The following is a 25156-nucleotide window of genomic DNA, read 5'->3' as shown; positions in this document are numbered from 1 at the left end:
AAAAGGAGAGGAAGAAGTAAAATTGTCTTTAATCACAGAAAACATAATCGTAGAAAATCCAATGGAATCTATAAAACACCTACTAGCACCAAAATGTGAGTTTAGCTAGATCGTAGGATACAAGATCAATATACAAAATTGATTACACTTCCATATTCTAGCAATCAGAAATTAAATAAAAATAATATTTAAAATAGCATCAAAAATGAAATACGTGGAAATAAATCTGACAAAGATGTGAAAGATGGGCACTGAAAAGTATAAAACATTTCTGAGATTAAATTAAAGAAGATCTAAATAAATGGATATACATATCATGTTCCTGGGCCAGAAAACTCAACATCATGAAGATGTCAATTTTTCCCAAACTGATCTATAGATTCAAAACAATCTCAAACCAAGGAGATTTTTTTTGCTATAGAAATTGACAAATTGATTGTAAAATATTGAATACACATGGGAATGCAAAGGACCAAGAAGAGGTAAAATAACTTCGAAAAAGAAGAAAAAATTGGAGAACTAATGCTATCTGATTTTCAATATCTATGCAAAGCAAGTCAGTGGAGAGAGTCTTTTCAACAAATAGTGTTTGAACAACTGGATATCCAGATACATATAAAATTAACTTGGAGCTATGATAGCACCATATATAAAAATTAGCTCAAGGGCTTCCCTGGTGGCACAGTGGTTGAGTCCGCCTGCCGATGCAGGGGACGCGGGTTCGTGCCCCGGTCCGGGAAGATCCCACATGCCATGCAGCGGCTGGGCCCGTGAGCCATGGCTGCTGAGCCTGCGCGTCCGGAGCCTGTGCTCCGCAACGGGACAGGCCACAACAGTGAGAGGCCCGCGTACCGCAAAAACAAAAACAAACAAACAAAAAACTCAAAATGGATCATAGAAAATTAAAAGAAAAATGGATCATAGACCTAAAGGTAAAACCTATAACTAGACAACTTTTAGAAAAAAACTCATAGAAGGAAACCATTGTGAACCTAAGTTAGACAAAGATTTCTCAGACACAACACCAAAAGCACAATCCACAGAATAAAAAATTAAAACATTGGACTTCATCAAAACAAAAACTTCTGCTCTTTGAAAGTCTCTACTAAGAGAATGAAAAGACAAGCCACAGACTGGATGAAAATATTTGCCAAGCATTATATCTGATAAAGAACTCATATTCAGAATATATAAAGAACTTTTGAAATTCAATGATAAGAAAAGAAACAATCCTTTTTTTTTTTTTTTAAAAGGCAAAAGATTTGAACAGGGACTTCACCAAAGAAGATGTATGGATGGTAAATAAGCACATAAAAAGATGCTCAACATCATTGTTTATTAGGGAAATGTGAATTAAAACCACTACATCTATTGGAAAGGTTAAAGTTTTATTCATGACAGTCAAAAACTAGAAACAGCAACTCAAATTTCATCAACAGTATAGTACTTTTCAAAATGTGGTCTATAAAGGAATAATAATCAGCAGTTCAAAAAAAAAGGAATGAATTATTGATGCATGCAAAAACATGGATGAGGGACTTCCCTGGTGGCACAGTGGTTAAGAACCCGCCTGCCAATGCAGGGGACATGGATTCGAGCCCTGGTCCAGGAAGATCCCACATGACGTGGAGCAATTAAGCCCGTGTGCCACAACTACTGAGCCTGCGCTCTAGAGCCTGCGAGCCACAGCTACTGAGCCCACGTGCCACAACTACTGAAGCCCATGCGCCTAGAGCCCGTGCTCTGCAACAAGAAAAGCCACTGCACCGCAACAAAGAGTAGCCCCCGCTCGCCGCACTAGAGAAAGCCCAACGCGCAGCAATGAACAAACACAGCCAAAAATAATAAATAAATAAAATAAATAAATTTATTTAAAAAATGGATGAATCTCAAAGTAATTTTTCCAAGTGAAAGAAGCCAGTCAAAAATGAGATTTATATAAAAATAATTTATATAGAACTCTAGGAGATACACAAAAATTAATTCTTTAAAAAATTTTTCATGACCTATGGAATGGTATTAAGCAGTCAAACACACATGTATTTGGAGTCTGAGAAGAAGAGGAAACAGAGAGAATGGGGCAGAAAAATATTTGAAGAAATAATGGCTGAAGATTTCCACATCTGATCAAAAACACCACCCCAAAGCTGTAGGAAGCTTGGCAAGGATAAATACAAAAACCCACAGCTGGATATCATAGTCAAACTGCTAAAAACCAAAGAGAAAGAGAAAAAATTTAAACCAGCTAGAAAACCACATCACACTACCTGCAGGGAAACAATGCTTTGAATGACCACTAACTTTTCATCTGAAACAATGGAGGCCACAGATCATGGAATGATCTCTTTGAAGTGTGGAAAGAATAAAACTGTTTACCTGGAATTCAACAGTCAGTGAAAATACCTTTCAAAAATGAAGGCAAAATAAGGACTCTCACATTTTGCAGATGAAGAAATTGAGGCACAGAGAGGTCGGGCAATTTGCCCAAGCCACACAGCCAGAAAGGGCCTCAGCTGAGATTTGAACCTCAGGGTTGCCTGATCTTAATGCTCTGGGGTTTTGAGAATTTTATTCCATCCTCAGATTGCCAGCTGCTTAATATTATCCCCATCTCCTAGATGGGCAAACTGAGGCTGAAATGGGACAAGCAGTTTGCCTGAGGTCCACAGGGAGTCAGCAGAAGCAAGATGTGTTATTTCACTTCATCTTCTTAGTACCTTCTGGTGTACCTTCAGGACTCTTTTGGGAGTAAAAGTGGGTACCACCAATAATTATTTTGGGGCAAGAGACATAAGCCAGGATGGATGGTTGTCCTATTTTACAGAGGCTCAGAGGGAAGAGGCATCTGGCCCTAAGGTCCTCCCAAGTTCATAGCTGAGCTGTGACATCACATGTTACTGATTGCTCACAATGACCATGGGCAGCATGGATCAGCATCCCGATTTCCCAGGTGGGTAACCCGAGGTGCCTCACCTGGTCGAACTTGCGCTGCTTCTTCTCCAGCGTGCTCACGAGCTGCCGCTGCTGCTCCAGGTCCACCGTGGCATCGTCCAGCTCTTGCTGCAGCCGCCGGCGGCCCCGCTCCAGCCTCTCCACCACTTCCGTCTTTTCTGCCAGGCGCTGGGTCAGGGCCTCAACCTCTCGGGTGGCCCGGCGCCGTGCCTCCTCCCCTGCCTCCAGTGCCCCTGCCTCCTCTTCCTGGCGCCGCCGCCACTCTGAGAGCTGGGGTGGGGGAGGAGAGAGAGGGAGGGTGTCACTCATGACTGCGATCCAGGTGTGAGTTGGTGGGGCCCCATTTCCCAGATGAGGAGACTGAGGCCTGAAGGGGGAAATAATTCACTCCATTGGGCACTTCTGCCTCATGAGTAGGGATGAGGTTGTGAGTTCTATGAGCCCCAGCTCCTCCAGGAGATTAAAATGGTTCCCACCAGGGCCCAGAAGATGGATCAGACCTGGGCTCTGTCCTGGGGAACCCCCAGTCTGGTGGGGGAGACTGAACATCACAGCCATGGTGATGGAGGCTAAGGTAAAAGAAGTATGAGACCCATGGGAGTCCACAGGAGGGGTTCAAAAATCTATTTTAGAACATTCAAGAGAGAATTCCTGGAGGAGGGGGCATTTGTGATGGATCCTGAAGTATGCATAGGAGTTTTCCAGTTAAAGAGGATATTTGCAAGCATACATTCATCACTCATTCATTCAACAGGCATTTCTCAAGGTCTCCTATATGTCAGGCTCTATGTGGGCCTATGCTGGGGATCCAGATCTAACTCTGATGGGGTCCCACTTTCAAGGTGCTCCCAGTCTGATGGGGGGACCCATGGGCAAAGACAGTTCCAGCCAGGGTGATTGGAGTGGGGACAAAGGAGAAAGAAGGGTTGTGGGAGCCCAGAGCCAAATGGTCAGGGTTTTCCCAGAACAGGAGAGGCTGATGCTAAGTCCTGAAAAATGAAAAGGGTGTTCCCAAGAGAAGTGAAAAAAGAGATGAGAGATGAATACAGCTAAACATGAAGGAAGGACCAGAGAGTGCAGGGCCTCTGACACCCAGCTGAGAGGCATGGGTTTTGTCCGGGGGGAGCTGGGGAGCCATGGGAGGTCTGTGAGCTAGGGAAGGGCAGGGTCAACTCAGGGTGTAGAAAGACCATGTGAAGTATGAGCTGGAAGGGGAGAGACTAGGGGCAGGGAGGTTTGAAGGGAGGCTGAGCTGAGGATCCGGGTGGCTGGGGCTGTGGGACAGAGAGTCGGGAATGAAACAGAGAGCTGGGGACAGGAGGGATGGGGGTCTGCACCTACAGGCTCTGGGGCTGAGGGAGAGACAGAGGCAAGTATGGCTTGCAGGGGTCTGGCCTATGACATGCTGGACAATGGGGCCACCCCGGAGCGGGGGAACCCAGGAGGAACAGGTTGGGAGACTGGGCATCCCTTTGAGATCTCCCTGTGGGGCTGTTCACCTGGGTCTGCGCAGCCTGCAGCTCGCGGCCCGCCCGCTCCCTGGCGGCTGCCTCCTCATCCAGCTGCTCCCGCAGCCCTGCCGCCTCCGCCTCCAGGGCTCGTGCCCGGGACCCCAGGGTCAGCTTCGCTCTGGTCTCCTCCTGCAGCAGCTCCTGAAGATGGATGGGAGAATGGATGTTACATGTGGGCGGGAGCGTGGGGAGGCCTGGGGGGGCCCGGTGGTGAGGGGTGGGCTGGGGTCACCTGGGCATCGTGGAGCTGGGCCTCCATGCTGGTCAGCTCCTTGCTCAGCCTGATGGCTCTGGACTCGGCCTCGCTCAGTGACCCAGACACAATCTCGAGTTCAGCCTGCAGGGAAGGGACACCTTCTAATGGCGGCTTCCAACCAGCCAACCCCTCTGCTCCTCGGCCTCCAATCCCCACCATTGCTGGTGAGGATGTAAAAAGGTGCAGCTGGGCTTCCCTGGTGGCGCAGTGGTTGAGAGTCCGCCTGCCGATGCAGGGGACATGGGTTCGTGCCCTGGTCCGGGAGGATCCCACGTGCCGCGGAGCGGCTGGGCCCGTGAGCCATGGCCGCTGAGCCTGTGCCTCCGGAGCCTGTGCTCCACAACGGGAGAGGCCACAAGAGTGAGAGGCCCGCGTACCGCAAAAAAAAAAAAAAAAAAAAGTGCAGCTGCCATGGAAACCAGTCTAGCAGCTCCTTAAAATGGTTCAATGCAGAGTTTCCATACAGCCCAGCAATTCCACTCCTAGGTGTGTACCCAGGAGAAATGAAAAGAAGTCTAGGCAAAAACTTGTACAGGGGTGTTCACGACAGCATTATTCACAATTGCTGAAAGGCAGAAACAACCCAAATGTCCATCCACGGATGACTGGATAAACAAAATGTGGTCTATCCAGACAATGGAATATTATTTGGCCATAAAAAGGAATGAAGTACTGACACCTGCTACAACATGGATGAACCTTGAAAACATTATGCCAGACACAAAAGGACAGATATTGTATGATTCCATTTCTATGAAATGTCCAGAATAGGAAGTCTAGAGAGACAAAAGAGGATTAGTGGTTGCCGGGGCATGGGATGGGACTGGGGGATGATGGCTGGACAGTACAGGATTTCTTTCTGGGCTGAAGAAAATGTCCTAACATTAGGTTACGGTGATGACTGTACAACTCTATGAATATACTAAAAACCACTGAATTGTACATTTTATTTTATTATTTTTTAAAATATTCATTTATTTATTTTGGCTGTGCTGGGTCTTAGTTGTGGCATGTGGGCTCTTACTTGTGGCATGTGGGATCTAGTTCCCTGACCAGGGATCAAACCCAGGCCCCCTGCATTGGGAGCACGGAGTCTTACCCACTGGACCACCAGGGAAATCTCGAATTGTACATTTTAAATGGGTAAATTATATGGTATGTGAGTTATATTACAATAAAGCTGTTCCCCCGGCATGCAAATCACCACCACAATGATCCTGGGTGCAGCTCCTGGTCTCACGTTCCTTCACTGTAGGAATCGGGCAGCAGTTTACCACTTTCTCCCCCCTGGACTGTTGCCTCCATAGGGTAGGACCTCATCTGCTTTGTTCCCTGCTGTGTCCTCAGGGCTCAAAACAGGGCCTGGCACACAGTAGGTGCTCAGGAAATGTTTGTTGGGTGAGTGCCTCCAGCACATGTGTGTTATTACCCTGAACTTTCTTCTCTCCCTTCTTGAGGTTCACTTAACCAACAAGGTTGGGTTCAAATTCTGGCTGCTAAGAAAATTTATCTGAAAACTTGGAAATAAGAAAAGGCAGTGGTCAGGCATCCTTTAGAAAAGACAGGACTGGAACTTCCCTGGTGGCGCAGTGGTTAAGAATCCACCTGCCAATGCAGGGGACACGGGTTCGAGCCCTGGTCCGGGAAGATCCCACATGCCGCAGTGCAACTAAGCCCGTGCACTACAACTACTGAGCCTGTGCTCTAGAGCCCGCGAGCCACAACTACTGCCCGTACGCCACAACTACTGAAGCCTGTGTGCCCAGAGCCCGTGCTCCGCAACAAGAGAAGCCACCGCAGTGAGAAGCCCACGCACCACAACGAAGAGTAGCCCCCGCTCGCCGCAACTAGAGAAAGCCTGTGTGCAGCAACGAAGACCCAACACAGCCAAAAATAAATAAATAAATCACTTTGTTGTACACTTGAAACTAACACATTGTAAATCAACTACACTTCTATAAAGCTTACATTTGATTGCCTTTTGGGACATTAACCGGTTTTGTCTCTGCGCTATTTCGTTCTGGCATTCTCTCTTTTGCTGACTACACACACACCAATTTGTTGTTGTTTCTCTCCTTGAACATCTTGGACATTCTGCTGGATCCCTCATTAATGCATTTTTTTAATACTTATGTTTTTATTGAAGTATAATTGATTTACAATGTTGTGTTAGTTTCAGGTGTACAGCTAAGTGATTCAGTTATACATACATTATACACATATTCTTTTTCAGATTCTTTTCCCATATAGGTTATTACAAAATATTGAGTACAGTTCCCTGTATTATACAGTAGGTCCTTGGAGTTCATCTATTTTATATATATTAGTGTGTATATGTTACCCCCAAACTCCTAATTCACCCCTCCCCTGCAACTTTCCCCTTTGGTAACCATAAGTTTGTTTTCTATGCCTGTGAGTCTGTTTCTGTTTTGTAAATAAGTTCACTTGTATCATTTTTTTAGATTCCATATATAAACGATATCATATGATATTTGTCTTTGTCTGACTTACTTCACTTAGTATGATCATCTCTAGGTCCATCCATGTTGCTGGAAATGGCATTATTTCATTCTTTTTTATGGTTCATTAATGCTTTAAATAAATCTTTGACATGGGCTTACTATGTCTTTGTATGACAGTCATGCTTTGAACTTGTGAAAGTGATATTTTGAGCTGACCTTGGTAGCTCCTGGCTGTGTGACCTGGGCAAGTGATTCCTATCTTTTTTTTTTTTTTTGGCTGCGCCAGGTCTTAGTTGTGGCACGCAGGATCTTCGTTGTGGCATGAGGGATCTTTTAGTTGAGGAATGCATGCGGGATCTAGTTCCCTGACCAGGGATGGAACCCGGGCCCCCTGCATTGGGAGCGCCGAGTCTTAACCACTGGACCACCAGGGAAGTGCCTGATTCCTATCTTTTCGGTCCTCAGTTTTTCTCATCTGTGAAATGGGGATGTAGCAGGACCTACCTCCCAGGGCTGCTTTGAAGAGTCAATGAAATAATGAACGTAAAGTGACTAGCTCAGTGCCTGGCATATACCTGTGCTCAATATATAGGTACATCTGACAATTTTTGAGAGCCTACTGAGAGGTCAGGAACTAGTCTAAAAGCTTTCCAAGTTTAGGCTCGCTTGGTTCACACACTGACCCTATGAGGTAGGTACTATTATTAGTCCAAGTTTACATAAAGGGAAGCCGAGGCACAGAGAGGTTAGGCAATTTGCCTAAGATCCCACAGCTACAAGTGGTGGAACTGAGACTTTAGTCCAGGCAGAATGGCTCTAGAGCCACCCTGTCCAATATGGTAGCCACTAGCCTTAGGTGGCTATTTAACTTTAAAGTCATTAAAATTAAATAAAATGAAAATCCAGCTCCTCAGTTGTACTCCTCACATGCCAGGTGGATAGAGCAATTACAGAACATTTCCATCACTGAAGAAAGTTCTACTGACCAGTGCAACCTAGAACTCCTGCTATCGGCCACCAGACTCTACTCTTGGTGTCACTTTTATTTCTGTAGTATGTAAAGTGCTTAGGACAATGAGCACTACATAGCATAATCCCATGGGGGCAGACCCTAGCTGTCCCCCCAGATCCCTTCTTCCCCGGTCCCACTGTGACAGGCTGTTAGGTAGGCCCATGGCTTCCAGCCAGAAACTATATTTCCCAGTCTCCTTTGCAGCTAGCTGTGGTCGTGTGATTATGTTATGGCCAATGGAATGCAAGCAAAGTGATATATGCAAATTCCATCCCATCCTCTTTTCCCCTTCCTAAGCTGGAGCACACAGGTGCCCACAATCCAGATTTCACTCTGAAGATGAGGTCAATGCCCTCAGGGATAATGGAGTGACCTCATGGAGCATAAGTGTCCTGCCAGCCTCCACTGTTTACTCTGAGCCTATTTCCTGAGACAGAAGACACATGTCTTTTATTCAAGCTGATGAATTCTGGAGTCTCTTGGTTATATCGACTTAACTTTCACCTTAACTATACACTCTTTTAATCTTGAAATTAAAAACGGTAACAGTGTTTTCCCCCCCTTGGGGTTGGGGAATTAAAAGTCATTCTTACCCTCTTTCTGCTTGTTTGTATTCTCAGTAATAAACAGGTATTGGTCGTTTAGTTAAAAAACATAATAAAATTAAAATTAAAAAAACCTACATTTCTTCTAACAGTCATAGTATGATATTGTCCTCACACAGGTCCAAGTATTCACGCTGGGTTTTTCTAATCAGACCATGGATTATTTAAGACCAGAAGATAAGAGGGTGGAGGGTGGGCGCTGTGGCAGGGTTAAGAGCTACAGGATCAGTCATGCCTGGGTTCACGCTTTGGCTCTGAGGGACCTAAGACAATCACTTCACCTCCCTGGGCCTTAGTTTCCTTGTGTGTAAAATGGGAACAATATTAGCACTTCCCTCAAAGTAGCATTAGGAGGAGCCTTTGGCAAAATACACAGGATGTTTGCTGCATAGTAATCACTCACCAAATACTAGCTATTAATGTGTGATTATATTGGAAAAGTTGGAAAGGACAGTAGGGTTGATGTGGACCAAACTGAAGTCCAGAGAGGGCAGGCATCTCACCCAAAGTCACACAGCAGAGACCACCCCTGAACTAGCCGCCCCACTCACCTGGGCTCGCTGCAGCTTCTCAGTAGCCTCTGCTCGTGCCCGCTCCCCATCGCCAGCCCGGCCCTGCACCTCCTGCAACTGTGACTCCAGGCGACGCCTCCGTTGCTCACCCTCCTGACGCGTGGTCTGCAGGTTGCTTAGCTCCGTCCGTAGCTCAGACACTTCGGCCTCCAGAGTCAACCGGGTCTTCTCCCATGTACCTTTGCTCTGGTGGGGGACAGAGACAGCAATGATTTATGATTCCCTTTCTCTACCAGACCAGGCACATGAATGCCCCAAGTCCTTTGTACTGTCTATTCCCTCTGGAACTCCTCACTGTTCCTTAAAGACCCAGGCACATTCCTGCCTCAGGGCCTTTGCACTGGCTATTCCCTCTGCCTGGAACATGTTTCCCTGTGATGCCAGGATGGCTCACCCATCACCTCCCTCAGTTTTTTACTCAGATGTCATCTTTTCACTGAATCTCTCCAAGGCCTATTTCAACTCACAACACGTCCCCACCTGGCCATTAGCACTGTGAAACCCCTTTCCTGTTCATCATCTTCCCATAGCACTTATGACCCCGCTATGTATTATGAAAGTGTTTAGATTGTTTACTCTCTGCCTTGCCTGCTAAAACGTGAGCTCCATGACGGAAGTGGGTGTTGGTTGCTTGGCTCACAGCTGGGGCCCCCCGTACCAACCCGGGAATATACTACATATTAATTAACACCTGCTGAATGCAAGATGGATCAGGGACATGAATATGTGAGGAGAAAAATGGGCTGGCCTAGAACCAGCCAGAGGTACCTCCTCCAACCCAGCATCCTGTTTCCCCTCCCCATGGCTCCCCAGACACCCCTCCCCCATCTCAACCCACCCTCCGGGCCTGCTCCAGCTGCTCTGCCAGCTCTCCCAGTGCCTGGCCATGGCGCTGCCGCAGCTCCTGCACCGCCACCTCATGAACGCGCGTCTCTTCCTCCAGAGCCTTCTTCAACTCTGTCACCTCCTGTTCTCTCTTGGACCTTTTATTGGGGAAGGGGAAGGGAACAGAATTTCAGAATAGAGGAAGGCTGGAACTTTGAGGGAGCCCCTGACTGCTGGTTGTGCCTCCTTTTATTCTTTCCCTCCAAGGACGGGGACCTCACTCTACATTCCCCAAGGGATCTGGGCAGTGATGCTGTAGAAGAAGGGTGGCTTTAAGGGTGAGCTCCTATGCATCTTTCGAAACCCTATTCAAAAGTCCCCTTCTCAAAGAAGTCTTTTTGGACTCCCTCCCATAGAGTGATACAAGGGCCTTCTCTGATCATCCACGATGCCCTGTCGTACTCCATTAAAGCTCACTTTGTTCTGGACTGTGTCTGTCTTTGCCCGAATCTGCCTACCCCTGGACTGGGAGTTCCTGAGGGCAATGCCTGAGTCTTGACTCATCTCTGTCCGCAGCGTGGCCCACGCTGGGCACAGAGCCAGTGTCCAATAAACAACTGTTGAACGACTAAACAACTGTGTAGGTAGAGAGCTTGGACCCACATCCTTTTCCCTGCCCCGCCCTCAGACCCCCACGTGCCCAGCCTGTGCCAGCTGCAGGCCACCCAGCCTCACCGGAGCTCCTGCTGCGCGTTGGTGGAGTCCAGCGTGTCCTCCAGCTCGCTCCGCAGCGCCTCCAGCTCCTCACCCAGGTCCCGGCGCTGCTTCTCTGCCTTGGCCCTGGCTGCGCGCTCAGCCTCCAGGTCCTCCTGGGCCTCGGCCAGCCCCGCTTGTGCTTCCCGCAGGGATTTGAGCAGCTGGGCCCGGGCCCCGCCCTCCTCCTCTGCCCTGGGGGTGGATGAGGACCAGGGGGTTGGTATAGGGGCAGGCGGGGGGTGGGGATGATTTCTAGGGGTTGGAGGGGTCAGACACGGCCAGTCCCGGGTTAAAAGCCCAGCTCTGCCCTTGGGCATGTGTCTCCAGTACTCAGAGCCTCAGCCTTCTTAACTGTAAAGTGGGGATGACACCACCAGTAATCACAGGGACACTTATTAAGTTCCTGCCACTTGAGAGCACTTCATCATTTTGTGTAACGTTCACGAGGAAACTGGGGCCCAGAGCGGGAAAGTGCTTGCCCTGGTCACATGGTCAGTGGGTGGCTGACCCCAGAGTTCCTCCTCCTGACCCCTATGGGATCGACCTCTTGCAAAGAGAAGCTGAATGGAGCGGCAGCGTGGACTCTGGGTTAAATGGCTCAGGGAGGTGGTCCAGTGGTTAGGACTCTCCACTTCCACTGCAGGGGGCGTGGGTTCGATCCCTGGTCTGGGAACTAAGATTTCACAAGCCGTGCAGTGGCGGCCAAAAAAAAAAAAAGAAAGGAAAAGAAAAGAAAAAACAAACAAACAAAAAAACCCTGTAAGAATGGTTCAGGGAGATGCACTGACCATGGTCTGTATCCCCTGCTCGGCCACCTGCCCTGGCAAGTGACAGCTTCTCTGAACTGCAGGCTCCTGGTCTGTGAGAAAGCGTGACGGCCCCCCTTCACAGGGCTGCCGTGAGGATGGCAATGTAGCGCCAAAGGCTACACGTTATATGATTCCACTGACGTGAAAGAGTAAGAATCGGCAAATCCCATGTGAACAGAGAGCAAATTGGTGGTTGCCAGGGGTTGAGGGGAGGGGAAGTGATTGCTTAATAGGATTTTTCTTTTGAGGTGATGAAAATGTTCTGGATAGAGGTAGTGGCTGCACAACATCGCAAACGTACCAAATGCCCCTGAACTGTATGCTTTAAAATGGTTAATTTGTTTTTCCTTTTGGCTGTGCCACGCATCTTGCAGGATCTCAGTGAAAGCACGGAGTCCTAATCGCTAGACCACCAGGGAACTCCCTAAAATGGTTAATTTTGTTATGTGAATTTCACCTCAATACAAAAGAAAACGGAAAAAAATAACAACGGCAATAACGGAAGGTAGGAACAGACACACGCAGCATCTAATGAGGGCTTAGGGTGTGCCAAGCATGTCCTCAGCCCTTTCTCATTTAATCCCTACACTAATCCTAGGAGAGTTTCTATAATCATGCCCTTTTTCCAGATAGAGAAACTGAGGCTCGAGAGGTGATGTCACCCAGGTGAGGTCACATGGCCAAAAAGGGGAGGAGCCAGGATTTGAACCCAGAAGTCAGGCTGGAGGGTGCATGTTCTTAACCCCCCTCCACCAACCCCGTGTCCCATCGATTCTCAGATGCACGTTTTCCCCACATTGTAACCTCTCTGAAATCAAGCTGCACCCATACACAAGGGCACCTCAGGTCGCATGGAGCGCCGTGGGTGAAAAGCATTTGAAACACTGCGCATCATATCTGGCACACAATAAGTGCTCAATAATTGTGAATGACTGTAATTATGATGATTATGATTCCTAAGATGGCCAGACCACCTATCCAATCACAGCGGATTCTGGGCTGTTTGGTTTTGAGAGGCTGGGGTTGTGGGAGAAGAAGAAATAGCATTTCCTTGCCTCTGTGCAAGAAACTGTGTAAGTTACCAGACACGTAGGGCCCGGTTTCAATTTTCCCTTAACCAGGTGGGCTTGGAACTCTGTGTCCATCTTACAGAAGGGGACACTGAGGCTCAGAGTGGGTGTGCACGGCTGGTGAGCGGCTCGGCCGAGCTCTGTATCTGCGGGAGGGTCTCGCCGGGCGCCCCCAACGCTGGCGGGTGGCGCCCCCGTGCTGTGCACCCCACCCGGCCCACACCGCACCTGGCCAAGGCGACCTGCAGCTCCTCCTCCTTACGGCCCAGCTGGGCCCGCAGCTCCTCCCCCCGCTGCTGCTGTTCCACCATCTGCTCCTGCAGCTCTGAGCCCTCCACGTCCAGCCGCCGCTTCAGCTTCTCCAGCTCCTGGCGGCTCTTCTCCTCCTTCCGGAGGCGATCTGGAGGCGGGAGGTGGGGGGGTGGGGCATGCACAAGGGAGCCAGACCCACACACCCAGGGAGACCCACGGCCCCGCAGTCAGGCTGAGCTCAGCATCTCTTTCCACCCCTCCCGCTCTTTCCCAGCTTCCCCATCCCTGGGATCGCCCACTGGTCCCCAGACCCCCAGATGCCTTCTCCCCTCCGCCCCCCAGGGACAGCCCCTGCTCCTGCTCGCTGGCTCTCTCTGCCCTGTCCTCTCCTCCCTGCCTCCCCGGCCTCCTCCTGTGCTCTCTCCCTTCTGTTTCTGCTTCTGAGTCCACAGCAAGGGACAGAGATAAAAAAGTGTCTGAAACAGCTAGTGGGACCGTCAGATTGAGAGAGTGACCCAGGACACTTAGGAGAGAGTAAGAGAATTGGATGGAGAGAGACAGAAACAACTTAAGAGCTGGGAGGACACCTAACCTGTCCCGAGTCTTCTTTCCTGCCCCCATTTAACAGATATGACCACTGAGGCCCCACAGCACATGAGGGTCACCCAAGGTACCCCCTGACCCCGCTGGAGTGTGCACTGGCCCCCATTGAGGGGCAGGTGCTCACCCTCCATGTCTGCAATCGTGGCCTCGTATTTGAGTCGAAGCTTATTGAGGCTCTTGACTTTCTCCTCCTCCTCAGCCGCCTGGGATGAGAACTCAGCCAGACGCTCCTCCAGCAGCTTCCGCTCCTGAGGGTGGTAGGAGGTGGGGGTGGGGTGTCAGGGGCCCGACCCTCATCTTTGATATCGTTCTCATCTGCATTTCTGCTCATCTCCATCCTTCCCTGACCTTTCCTGCTCCCACCCCCTTCCCTCCTTTTGCATTCTTTAGGGTCTAGGGACCCGTCCTACCCCCACCGGGTTCACGCCTGTTAACTGTGGAGACTCCCACTATTTGAAGGACACTCCCATTCATTAAGCCATTGGTCCACAGCTGGATACTGAGGTTGATTCAAATCAATTGCTATTATAAACAACACTGCAGTGAACATCTTTGCACATGTGCTGCACTTATGGGTGAGTTCTGGAGCCTTGTGACTACTACAGGTCCAACTCATGGACCAGCAGCATCAGCACCAAATGGCAGCTTGCTAGGAATGGAATCTCGGGTTCCACCCCAGATGCACTGAATCAGAATCTGCATTTTAACAAGTTCTCCATATAATTCCTGGGCACACTGGAGTCTGAGAAGCACTGGCCTGGAGCAGCTCTTTTCTTTTTTCTTTCTGTTTATTATTTTTATTTATTATTTTATTTTTTAATTTATTTTTGAGCAGCACTTTTCAAACTGTGAGTGGTTTTGGAAATCAAGGCAGTGGGGCGGCACTACCTCAAAAAGGAACAAATAGAACAGAGTAGAAGAGAAGAGCCACTGCATCCAAGGAATGTTGCAGAAAACTGTGCATCCTTGAGCTCTCAACTCAGGCACCATTGCCTCCAGGAAGCCTGCCCTGGCTACCCCTAGCACAAGTCAGGCCACCCCACTTCCATGGTTTCCTGTTCTTTTCTGACAGTTTATAATTAGTTCATGATGCGTGGTTCTGTTGATTTCCTGGGGTGACTCATCTAGCTTCCCTCTCCCCCCATGCCCTTGTGAGGACAGAAATGGTTTTCTAGTTAGTTAAATGCCATATCCCCTGTGCCTAGTCCAGTCCTGGCTGTCCCAGGTTAAAGATGGTGGCAGACTCTTCACCATGTCCCCAGCCAGAGGCAGAGTCTAACTCCCCAACCCTTGAATCTAGACTGAGTCTGCTTTAAGCTCAGTGGTCTGCAGACCACAGCCTGCAGGCCAAATATGGCCCACTGCTTGTGTTTATAAATAAAGTTTTATTGGGACACAGCCACACCCATTTGATCACAGACCATCTTTCATGCTACAATGGCAGAATGGCTGCTTTCATGCTACAATGGCAGAGTTGAGTGGTTGTCACAGAAACAGAGTGGCCTGCCAAGGCCCGAATATTTACTATCTGGCCTTCTAGAGAAAACGTTTGCCAACACCTATCTATAGAATTCAAGGGAAGTGATGCTGTGTCAGTTCCAGCCTTAAGCCTTTCAGAGACCTGCCCACTTCCACTTCTTTTTCTGGGAGCCCTGAGCTGCCAGGTGAGAAACCCAGGCTCTCCCGTGGGCAGAGAGGTCACGCAAAATAGCACCCAGACACCAGCCCTCCAGCGCCCGCCACTACGTCACCGCGACTGCCTAAGGGGACCACAGCCCAGCCCACCCACACAACGATGGGATGTAATGAAACGGGGGTTGTTTTTAGCGATGCGGCTTTGGGGTGTCGGATGATCCAGAGATAGATAATGACACATAAATAGCTGCTCAATAAATACCAGCTTGAGTGAAGCTGTGACAGAGACGCAAGGAGATGGAAAGGGTTCAAAGGAGACACAGCCAAGACCGAGAGTTCGAAGACCCCTAGAGGTGGGGCCAGCTGGGGGGGGATGCAGAGAAGGACCCGTGCTCACCAGTGAGCCCGCTCCCCCTGCCCTTGGGGCTCACAGCCCACCCACCTTGCTCAGCTTGGCATTCTGATCTTCCAAGAGTAACAGATCCTCCCCCAACTTTTTCAGCTTTGCCTCCGTCGTCACTTTCTCCAGCTGCAGCTTCTGCCGGGCCCCTTCCTCAGCCTCGAGGTGGGTCTCCAGCTCCTGTAGTGGGGAGAAGGCAGGGTTGACGACTCAGCGGCTGGGGACTGGCGTGTGATGGGAAGGATGGGTGGAGGGGATGGTTCACGGGGGTTCGTGGCTCAGACAGGTCCACAATATGGGTGGGGCTGGGAAGGATCCAACGTTTGTTTACTTTTCATTCATTGGGTCAATAAACACTGATTGAGTACCTGGTGGGGGTCAGGCACTGTTTGAGGTATTAGGATAGATAAAAATCTTTGTCTATCACATTGAAATCACATTCTGATGTGTGTGTGTGAAGATTATAAACAATAAACATCATAAATAAACATATCACAGAGATGGGCATTGTCCACTACGGCAGTCACCAGGCAAGTGTGGCAATCTGTGGTGTGAGACTGGAAATTAAGATTCAGTATTTGCAATGACATGGACGGACCTCAAGGTTATTATGTTAAGGGAAATAAGTCAGACAGAGAAAGACAAATACCCGACAATCTCACTTATGAGTGGAATCAAGAAACAAAACTAAAACAAGAAAAAAACACAAGCTCAGGGCTTTCCTGGTGGCGCAGTGGTTGGGAATCTGCCTGCCAATGCAGGGGACACGGGTTCGATCCCTGGTCCGGGAAGATCCCACATGCCGCGGAACAGCTAAGCCCGTGTGCCACAACTACTGTGCCCAACTGCTGCAACTACTGAAGCCTGCGTGCCTAGAGCCCGTGCTCCACAGCAGGGGGGAGCCACCTCAATGAGAAGCCCACGCACTGCAAGGAAGAGTAGCCCCCGCTCGCCACAACTAGAGAAAGTCCACACGCAGCAACGAAGACCCACCACAGCCAAAAATAAATAAATAATTTTAAAAAATCAAAAAAACAAAAAAACGCAAGCTCGGGGAATTCCCTGGTGGTCCAATGGTTAGGACTTGGCACTCTCACTGCCGAGGGCCTGGGTTCAATCCCTGATGGGGAAACTAAGATCCCGCAAGCTGAGTGGCACAACAAAACAAAACAAAACCCACAGGCTCATAGATGCAGAGAACAGATCGGTGGTTGCCAGAGGTGTGCGGGTAGGGAGGTGGGAGAAATGGGTGAAGGGGCTCACACTTCCAGTTCTGAAATAAGTCATGGGGATGTAATGTACAGCATGGCGGCTGTAGCTAATAATACTGTATTGTGTATTTGAAAATTGCTAAGGGAGTAGATCTTAAAAATTCTCATCACAAGAAAAATTTTTTTCTAACTACTTAAGGTGCTGGATGTAAATTAGACTTTTTTTTTTTTTTTTTTTTTTTTTTTTGCGGTACGCGGGCCTCTCACTGTTGTGGCCCCTCACGCCGCAGAGCACAGGCTCCGGACGCGCAGGCTCAGCGGCCATGGCCCACGCGCCCAGCCGCTCCGCGGCATGTGGGATCTTCCCGGACCGGAGCACGAACCCGCGTCCCCTGCATCGGCAGGCGGACTCCCAACCACTGCGCCACCAGGGAAGCCCCAAATTAGACTTATTGCGGTGATCACTTTGCAATGTATATAGATATCGAATCATTATGTGTACACCTGAAACTAATATAATGTTATATGTCAATTACACTTCAATTTTAAAAAATTCAGTACTACATGTGGCCTTGATGGCTGGTAACATGGGGAGTCCCTATAATGGCCTAATCACAAGTCCTTCTACCTGCCCTGCTACCAAAGATAAGGTCCCCTAACCAATAACCCTCTGTATCCTGGGGACCAGACAGGGTACCTGCTTATCCCTATCTAGTAGGCTTCAGTTACCGCTAGTCCTTGGAATTATTTAAAACAAACCAATCGGGAATTCCCTGGTGGTCCAGTGGTTAGGACTCTGTGCTTCCACTGTAGGGGGCATGGGTTCGATCCCTGGTCGGGGAACTAAGATCCCGCATGCCGTGTGGCACAGCCAAAAAATAAATAAATAAATAAAATAAACAAACCAATCACATCTTCCTGTAGGAACCAGGGGTCACCTCATCCTCGTGTTACTACTAAGCTTGCCTCTCACAGCTGCAGCTTGTTCATGCCATTCCTGAATGCAACCCCACTGTGACTCTCTGTGCCATGGTGTCTGCCTCCCTCAGCCTGTGAATATTTGTGACTAATAACGTGCTTTCTATCTCATCTGTCCAGGATCAGGTGTGGTGTGTTAGGCCATCTCCATAACCACAGGGCAGGATCCCCACCCCCCTCACCAATGGGGTCAAGAGGAGGTGATTAAAACACTACCGAGTTCTTAAAATGTGACCCGTCTGAGGAGCTGAATTTTCAATTTAATTCGATTTCTTTTAAATTTAAAACCAGTCACTCAAATTAATTATTGAGGAACTTTTAAGTATGTTTGGATCAACGTGGGGATGTTAATCAACTTTTTTTCACTGAAGAAGTTATGAAACACAAATGCAGATGAAGTCCTGCCAATGAAAATTTAGCAGCTGAATTGAGACGTGCCTTAAGGGTAAACTACACAATGGATTTTGAAGGGGAACCATGGCAGGGCAGCCTGCCTTGGAATGCAGCAGCACAGAGGCAAATGGAGGCAGGAGATGGAGAGAGGCGGAGTACTGAAGCTACTGCTTGAGCACCCAGATCCAGCCATGCCTGAAGCTTACATATTCTAGAGTCTCCCATTAATTTGAAAGCAAAAAAGAAAGTATTCTTTTTGCTTAAGACACTTTGAGCTGAGTTTTGTTTTGTTTCAGTTTTTCAAATTCATGGCCAAAAGAAGCCGGGTTTGCTGAAGCAAAGGTGTGGGGGGTAAACAGAAGGGGTGGGGGGAGGTGGCCTCGGGCACACGGGGGCCAGACCTGTATATGTTGCTGCAGCCTCCTCTTCTCGGTTTGCAGCTGGCGGCTGCACTCCTCCTCCTCGCCCACACGGGCCTCTAGCTCCGACACCACCAGTTCGAGCTCCTGCTTTCGGGCTGCCAGCCGCCCCCGGGTCTCCTCAGTCTCAGCACACAATTCTGCCTCTGCTCGCAGTTGCTCTGCCAGGCGGGTACGCTCCTCTTCCAGCTGGGGATAGGGTGGGAGGTCAGCATCCGTTAGGTAGTGCTCCCAGGATGGCCCTCAGTGGAGCACCAGGTCCCTCCTGCCCCCTGAGTTACTTTGCCCTTTGAGGCCTGGGGGGCAGGAGGGAGAGATGGAAGACAGTCCCCCACCCTGCTCCTCATCTCAGGATGACCACTAGTCACCAAGTCAGACCCCTGGGTGCCTCCCTCTCCCTCACCCCCCTACAGCCCATCAGTCCCCAGCTCCATCCCTCCTGCCCCCCTCCTCTCTCCCATAACCCTAACAGGCTTGAGCCTCATCCTCTCCCAATGGACTCTCTTCCTGGTCTCCCAGCCTCCAGTCTCTCCATCTCCAATCCATCCTCCAAATAGCCCCAGGGAGGACTTTCTATCAGCTCACAGTGCATTTAATACTCCTACGCCTAGAAATTTAACCAAAGGAAATAATTCTGAAAGAGCAAACAGAAAAATGCTCAAGAAGGGGTTTGCTTCAGCGTTATTTTAAGATTCCAGAAATACTGGCAACAGTTAAAAGTCCGCCGCCTGTGTAGGACAGCCCAGCCCCTGCCCTGCCCCGATGCTGGACCAGCCTCCTGATCATCTTGGCTCTGCAGCAACCAGCCCCACCCCCACTCAATACCCTGGCTACATCCCCAGGGCCCCCGCTCCCAGCATCTCGCCGCTCAGCCACACCAGTTTCCGCCCCCTTTCGGCCCCAGTAAACCTCGGTTCTCCGCCAGCCCGCAACCTACCCCTGCCCCCGACCCAGCTCAGCTTGAAGCCCCGCCCACCATCGGCTCCTCCCACCGCCACGCCCTCACCCGGGGACCTCGCCCCTTACCTGCGCCAACCGGCCCTGGAGCTCGCCCAGCTCGCGGGCACTCTGCTGCTGCAGCTCCTGCACTTTCTGTAGTTCCTGCGCCCGTGCCTGCAGCACCTCGTCCTGCCGCGTTACCTGCAGCAGTGGCTTCACCTAGGGGGACAGGAGGGATGGTGGGTGACTGGCTCCCACCGTGGGAGGCCGCTGGGCTCAGGAGCTAAGAACTCACGCTCTGAGCAGGACCGCGTTCCTGGGTTCGCATGCCAGCTCCTCCACTACTGGCCTTGTGACCTCATCAGTCGGAATGAGTGAATGACTTCACATGTGCCAACAGCCTAGAACAGTCTGGGGTACATTACAAGCAGCACTAAATGTGTCCCTTTTTTGCTACAGGGTCCCTTTGCCTACAGGAGACACTGTGCCTCAAAGTTCTTAGTCCAAGGTCCATAGTGAGAGATGCACTTTACACTGTGTGATTCCAGGCTGGAGTGACAGGCCAGCCCCTCACACACATGAATAACCGAAATGAAAGTTTCACCAAACCACCCTCCGCTTTGCTAAGCGGGGATATACTCTGCTCATGTCTGTTCTATTGCTTTTTCTTTGGTCCTCCTCAACTCCGATTCTTCTCAACTTCTCTACTGTATTTGATTCTTTTTCTATTTTATTATCTTCCTTTCTGAGCTAATTCCTAGCATTTATCACAGATATAACTTTCTGTTTATTTGTGGGATTCATTCACTGATGCCTGTGTGGACAAAGAATGTTGCGGGACATCGCCTGACATATCAGTAAACAGAGGACGTTGAGGCCATCAAGCCGTGAGCCACTGCAGCTGCCCCCAACGGTGCACCCTCAGGGGGTTCAGGATGGAGGAAAACAGGATACTGGCCCCACGTCATTAAGGTGCACATCAAAGGAATAAGTTCATTCAGCCCAGACTCTAGCATCTTCCCAGTCAGAGAAAAGCGCTAAATTCATTAACTCAAGATGGCTGGTTTTTCTTTAATTAGCAGTAATCTTGATGTTTGACTACCTGGTTTTGTTTGTTTGTTTGTTTGTTTCAAAACTCCTATATATCCTGGCTCTTCCCTTACCTCTTTGGAAGTCCCTCAGAGCTATCTGAGGGCCGTATCTGGGCTAAAGTCCTCAGTAAAGCCCCAAACAAAACATAATTCTCAACTTGTAGGTTGTGTATTTTTTTTCAGTCGACACCTGGCAAAACACACCTCCTGTCCCCAGACCTAGGATAGGCAAACTTTTTCTTAAAGGGCCAGCTAGGAAATATTTGAGGCTTTGCAGGCTATCCTGTCTCTGTTTTAACTACTCCATTCAGCTGCTGTAACTCAAACACAGGCACAGACAATACAGTAACCAAACCAATGGGCATTTACAAAATCACGTGTCTGGCCCATGAGCCATAGCTTACCAACCCCTGCCCTAAACTGTGGGCTCCACGGGGCAGGGCACTGTATTTTTTTTTTTAATTGAAGTATATAGTTGATTTACAATGTTGTGTTAGTTTAAGGTGCACAGCATAGTGATTCAGTTATATATAACTATATATATTCTTATATATTCTAATATATATATATATATATATTCTTTTTTAGATTCTTTTCCATTATAGGTTATTACAAGATATTGGGTATAGTTCCCTGTGCTATACAGTAGGTCCTTGTTGGTGGGGCATTGTCTGTTTTTATTTACCATTTTATTATTGTACCCTCAAAAGTTACTGGCACATAGTAGGTGCTCAGTTAACATGGGCTGACAGTTCAGACGTCCTATTCAGAATTACACGGAACAGCTGTGTTTTTGCCTCCAGATCTCCATCCTCCTTCCTGCTCTCCCACTTCCCACTGGGAGAGCACCCTGCCTCGAAGCTCACACACTTGGCTCTGCGCCTCTGCACTGGGCAGGCATGTGATGCCAGCCTGGCTCATCTGATGTGTACTGACTGGTTCTGGGATGGTCATATGACTCCAGCCAGGCCAGTGAGAGTGAAACCTGGGACTCTGGCTGGAGCTCTGTGATAAGGAAAGACCACACTGGCCTAGTTGGTGGCCGCCATGTGGGAAAAGTCTGCAGGGATCATCATGGAGGAAAGTCACATGGGAGGCACAGAATGTCAGATAACTAACATTGTTTAGGCCCTTGTGCAATAAAGGGTTAACTCAGCAGGTCTGGGGTGTTCAAACCCTTCACGTTTCAAGGAAAGGACTGGCCCTTGGCTGGTTCCTGGAAGATTATCTCTAAACCTCTGGATTATCCTGCCTGGTAAGAGTCCTTTGTTTACCTTGACCTCTGGAGGGGCTGGAGTAACTAAGGTCAACCATGTGGACAGTCAAGGGGGTCAATCACATGCCTATGAAAACCCTAGACACTAAGGCTTGGGTAAGCTTCCTGGGTTGGCAATATTCCATATGTGCTGTCATACAGCATTTCTACAAGAATTAAGCCCTATCTGTACAATTCTACTGGGGGTGGACAATTGGAAGCTCGTGTCTGGTCTCTCCTGGACTCTGCCCTGTGTGCCTTTTACCTTTTCTGATTTTAATGTCTATCCTTTCACTGTAATAAACCGTAACCACGAGCGTAACAGCTTTTCTAAGTTCTGTGAGTCCTTCCAGGGAATCACTGAATCCTAGGGGGTCTGAGGGACCTCAACTCAACCCTAGATCCAGCTGTACCTAAAGCTGTCCCATATCTTTTATCCATGTTGGTCTGAGTCAGATTTTTTGTCGCTTGTTACCTCAAGAATCCTGATGAACAAAAGGTGGGCTGATTAGTCCCATTTTACAGGTGCACAAAACTGAGGTCCAAACCAAGAAAGTCACTTGCCCAAGCAGACCTGGCCCCAAGGATCTGTCTCCTTGCCACTTGGGCCACCTCTCCAGGTGCCCTCACCTTGATGAAGAGCCGCCACCACTGCCAGTGTCTCAGCTTGAGGTAAGCTGCACAGTTCCGCTGCATCACCCTCAGAGCACTCTGCTGCTGCTGGCGCTTCTGGAAGGCCCTGGGTGGGGAGATGGGCGGGTGGGACAATGGAGACTCAGCCCCTTCAGGCCCTGTCCCCTTAGCAAGGGAGCAAAGCTCTCTTCAATTAGTCAACCATTATTAAATGCCTACTGTGTGCAAGCACTGCTCTATTATCAGTAAATCTTGTTGGGCTCCGTCTATCAGTCTCTCTGCCCTTGACTCTCTCTGCCCTGTTCCCTCCTCTCTGTTCCCACAGCCCCAGCCCCAGTTCAGCCCCAGCCTCATCTTCCACCCACTGGACCCTCACCCCAGCCTCCTCCCCAGCTTCCCAGCCCCCAGAGAGGGCTTTCTATGTCCACAGCTGACCCACCCCTCCCCTGCTCCTCAGTGCCCCTGGATACGGTTCCTGCCCCTCTGCCTGGCGTTTGAGGAGTCCTTTATTCTCTGATCCTTCCTCTGGGCCAGTTCCAAGGGAGAAGGAGATTCTCCTGAAAACTCCCTGCATTCCTGAAAGGTACCAGGCTCTCACGTCACTGGGCCTTGGCACAAGCTGTCACTCCCGCCTGGAACACCTTTCCCATCCTCCTTCATCTACCTGGTCTGAAGGGCTTCTTGCTGTACCTGTATGACCCCCATCAAAGCACATCTTGCCCTGGACTGTGACACTTTGTGCCCGTGTATGTCTCCCCCCCAAGATTGGAGTCCCTTGAGGGACTGGCCACTAAGGTGATCACACGGACCTGGTTTGCCTGGGACTTTTTCTGTTTTAGCACAGAAGATCATGCATCCTGGGAAACCTCCAGTCCCAGGCAAACCGGGATGGTTGGTCACCCTATGGATGAGTCTAGCTCTTCTCTGTGTCCCCAGCATTGCTCAGGAGCTTCAGGGACTGTAGAACCAAGAAGCCTGGGCATCATACAGTGGCTCCATCCTTTTGTTCTCAGCCCTTCTACCATCCTGGAGGCCCTGACATCTGGAGCCAACTGATCTTCTACCATCCTGGAGCCTCCCCGACCCAGCCTCTGGGGCCATCTGGTCAACCTCCTTCCTGACCCAGCCCCTGGGGCCATCTGGTCAACCCCTCCCTGAACCAGCCTTGGCGAACGTGACCCCAAGAGATAGTGTGGAGCCGCACCTGCGAGCCAGGTATCCCCGGGCAGCTGCCTGGAAGGACACAATGATGTCTGTGACCTTCAGGTCCCGCTCTTCTTCTAGCTGGGCCAGAACCCCTGCCCGGAAGAAGATCTTGCTTTGTCCCACGCGGTAGAGGTTGGGGTCCAATTCCAGGGCCTGGATCTGTGAGAGTCGGGGAGGGGTCATGAGGAGGAAGGGTGATGAAACGGGAGGCTCCAGTTCAACCTCCTCCACCACCTGAGACTGTGCACACACGTTCACACTCATGCACACACCCTCAGCCTCCACCCCACACTCACCATCTTCTCACAGGCCTGCTTCCCATCCATAAAGCCCTTGGGGATGGCATTGGGTGTCAGGATCTCATACCTGAAGTGGGTGGGGAGGGGTGGGGGAAGGGTGAAGAGTAACAGCAAACTGTCACCATGGCCAGGCACTGGTTCAAAGTGACAAATAGCAGTAATAACAATAACAATAGGAACAGTAAGAAAAACAAATATTTAAGTATTACCTAGGGCCACACACAAGGCTGAGAGCATTAATACCACCACCAATGGCAACATCATCAATATGTCCTAGGTGTGTCCACTCCTAGGACACACCACAGTGCTAATTACGAGTGTTTAATTACACCAACACCATAGGTCATTGAGACGTAAAAGAAAGGTGTGTCTCGGAAGTGTGAGAATAACAACAAATAGGGGCTGATGTTCTTGAACTTATTACGTGTCAGGTCCTGAGCTAAGTGCTTTACAGCTGTTTCTTTCACATTTCTCAGTGCAACTCCAAAGTTTAAAAGTACGTTTCATAAGCACACATGCGTCTGTCCTCAGAGCCTTTCTCCTGCTGTGCCCTCTCCCTGGATCCTGACATTTCATTAAAAATAATGCATATTAGATATACAACATATGTACACACATATATACACAAACACATATATCATATACATAATATTATATATTAATGTCATATATTAATATGTGATATTTTTTGACTGGTGATTGAGAAACGTGTGTGTGTGTGTATATCAGAGTTTCTCAGTCACCAGGGATCTTGTTAAAATGCAGATACTAGGGCTTCCCTGGTGGCGCAGTGGTTGAGAGTTGCCTGCCGATGCAGGGGACAGGGGTTCATGCCCCAGTCCGGGAAGATCCCACATGCCACAGGGCGCCTGGGCCCGTGAGCCATGGCCGCTGAGCCTACGCATCCGGAGCCTGTGCTCCGCAACGGGAGAGGCCACAACAGTGAGAGGCCTGCGTACCGCAAAAAAAAAAAAAAAAAAAATGCAGATACTAATTCAGTAAGTCTGGGGTG

At 49.4% G+C, this 25156-nt stretch overlaps 1 protein-coding gene across 4 annotated transcripts in view; it reads right to left on the bottom strand.

Moving 5' to 3' along the window:
• Positions 1 to 25156, bottom strand: part of MYH14 (myosin heavy chain 14) — a gene marked incomplete at its 5' end in the record, with an annotated part of 84949 nt that overhangs the window by 19656 nt on the left and 40137 nt on the right. For all 4 annotated transcript variants that reach the window (XM_079723039.1, XM_079723041.1, XM_079723040.1 and 1 more), the window contains 14 exons: positions 2974 to 3222; positions 4452 to 4604; positions 4696 to 4800; positions 9350 to 9556; positions 10209 to 10353; positions 10931 to 11143; positions 13059 to 13230; positions 13810 to 13933; positions 15763 to 15900; positions 18704 to 18910; positions 19748 to 19879; positions 22637 to 22745; positions 23844 to 24004; positions 24142 to 24211. In XM_079723039.1, the coding sequence (XP_079579165.1) occupies positions 2974 to 3222; positions 4452 to 4604; positions 4696 to 4800; positions 9350 to 9556; positions 10209 to 10353; positions 10931 to 11143; positions 13059 to 13230; positions 13810 to 13933; positions 15763 to 15900; positions 18704 to 18910; positions 19748 to 19879; positions 22637 to 22745; positions 23844 to 24004; positions 24142 to 24211 (2185 nt within the window). The remainder of the gene's footprint in view (positions 1 to 2973; positions 3223 to 4451; positions 4605 to 4695; positions 4801 to 9349; positions 9557 to 10208; positions 10354 to 10930; positions 11144 to 13058; positions 13231 to 13809; positions 13934 to 15762; positions 15901 to 18703; positions 18911 to 19747; positions 19880 to 22636; positions 22746 to 23843; positions 24005 to 24141; positions 24212 to 25156) is intronic.

Source organism: Hyperoodon ampullatus, assembly GCF_949752795.1.
Source record: "Hyperoodon ampullatus genome assembly, chromosome: 18".
Classification (NCBI taxonomy): Eukaryota; Metazoa; Chordata; class Mammalia; order Artiodactyla; family Ziphiidae; genus Hyperoodon; species Hyperoodon ampullatus.
Note: the sequence above shows the minus strand (reverse complement) of the source record. Positions and strands in the feature narration are given on the sequence as shown.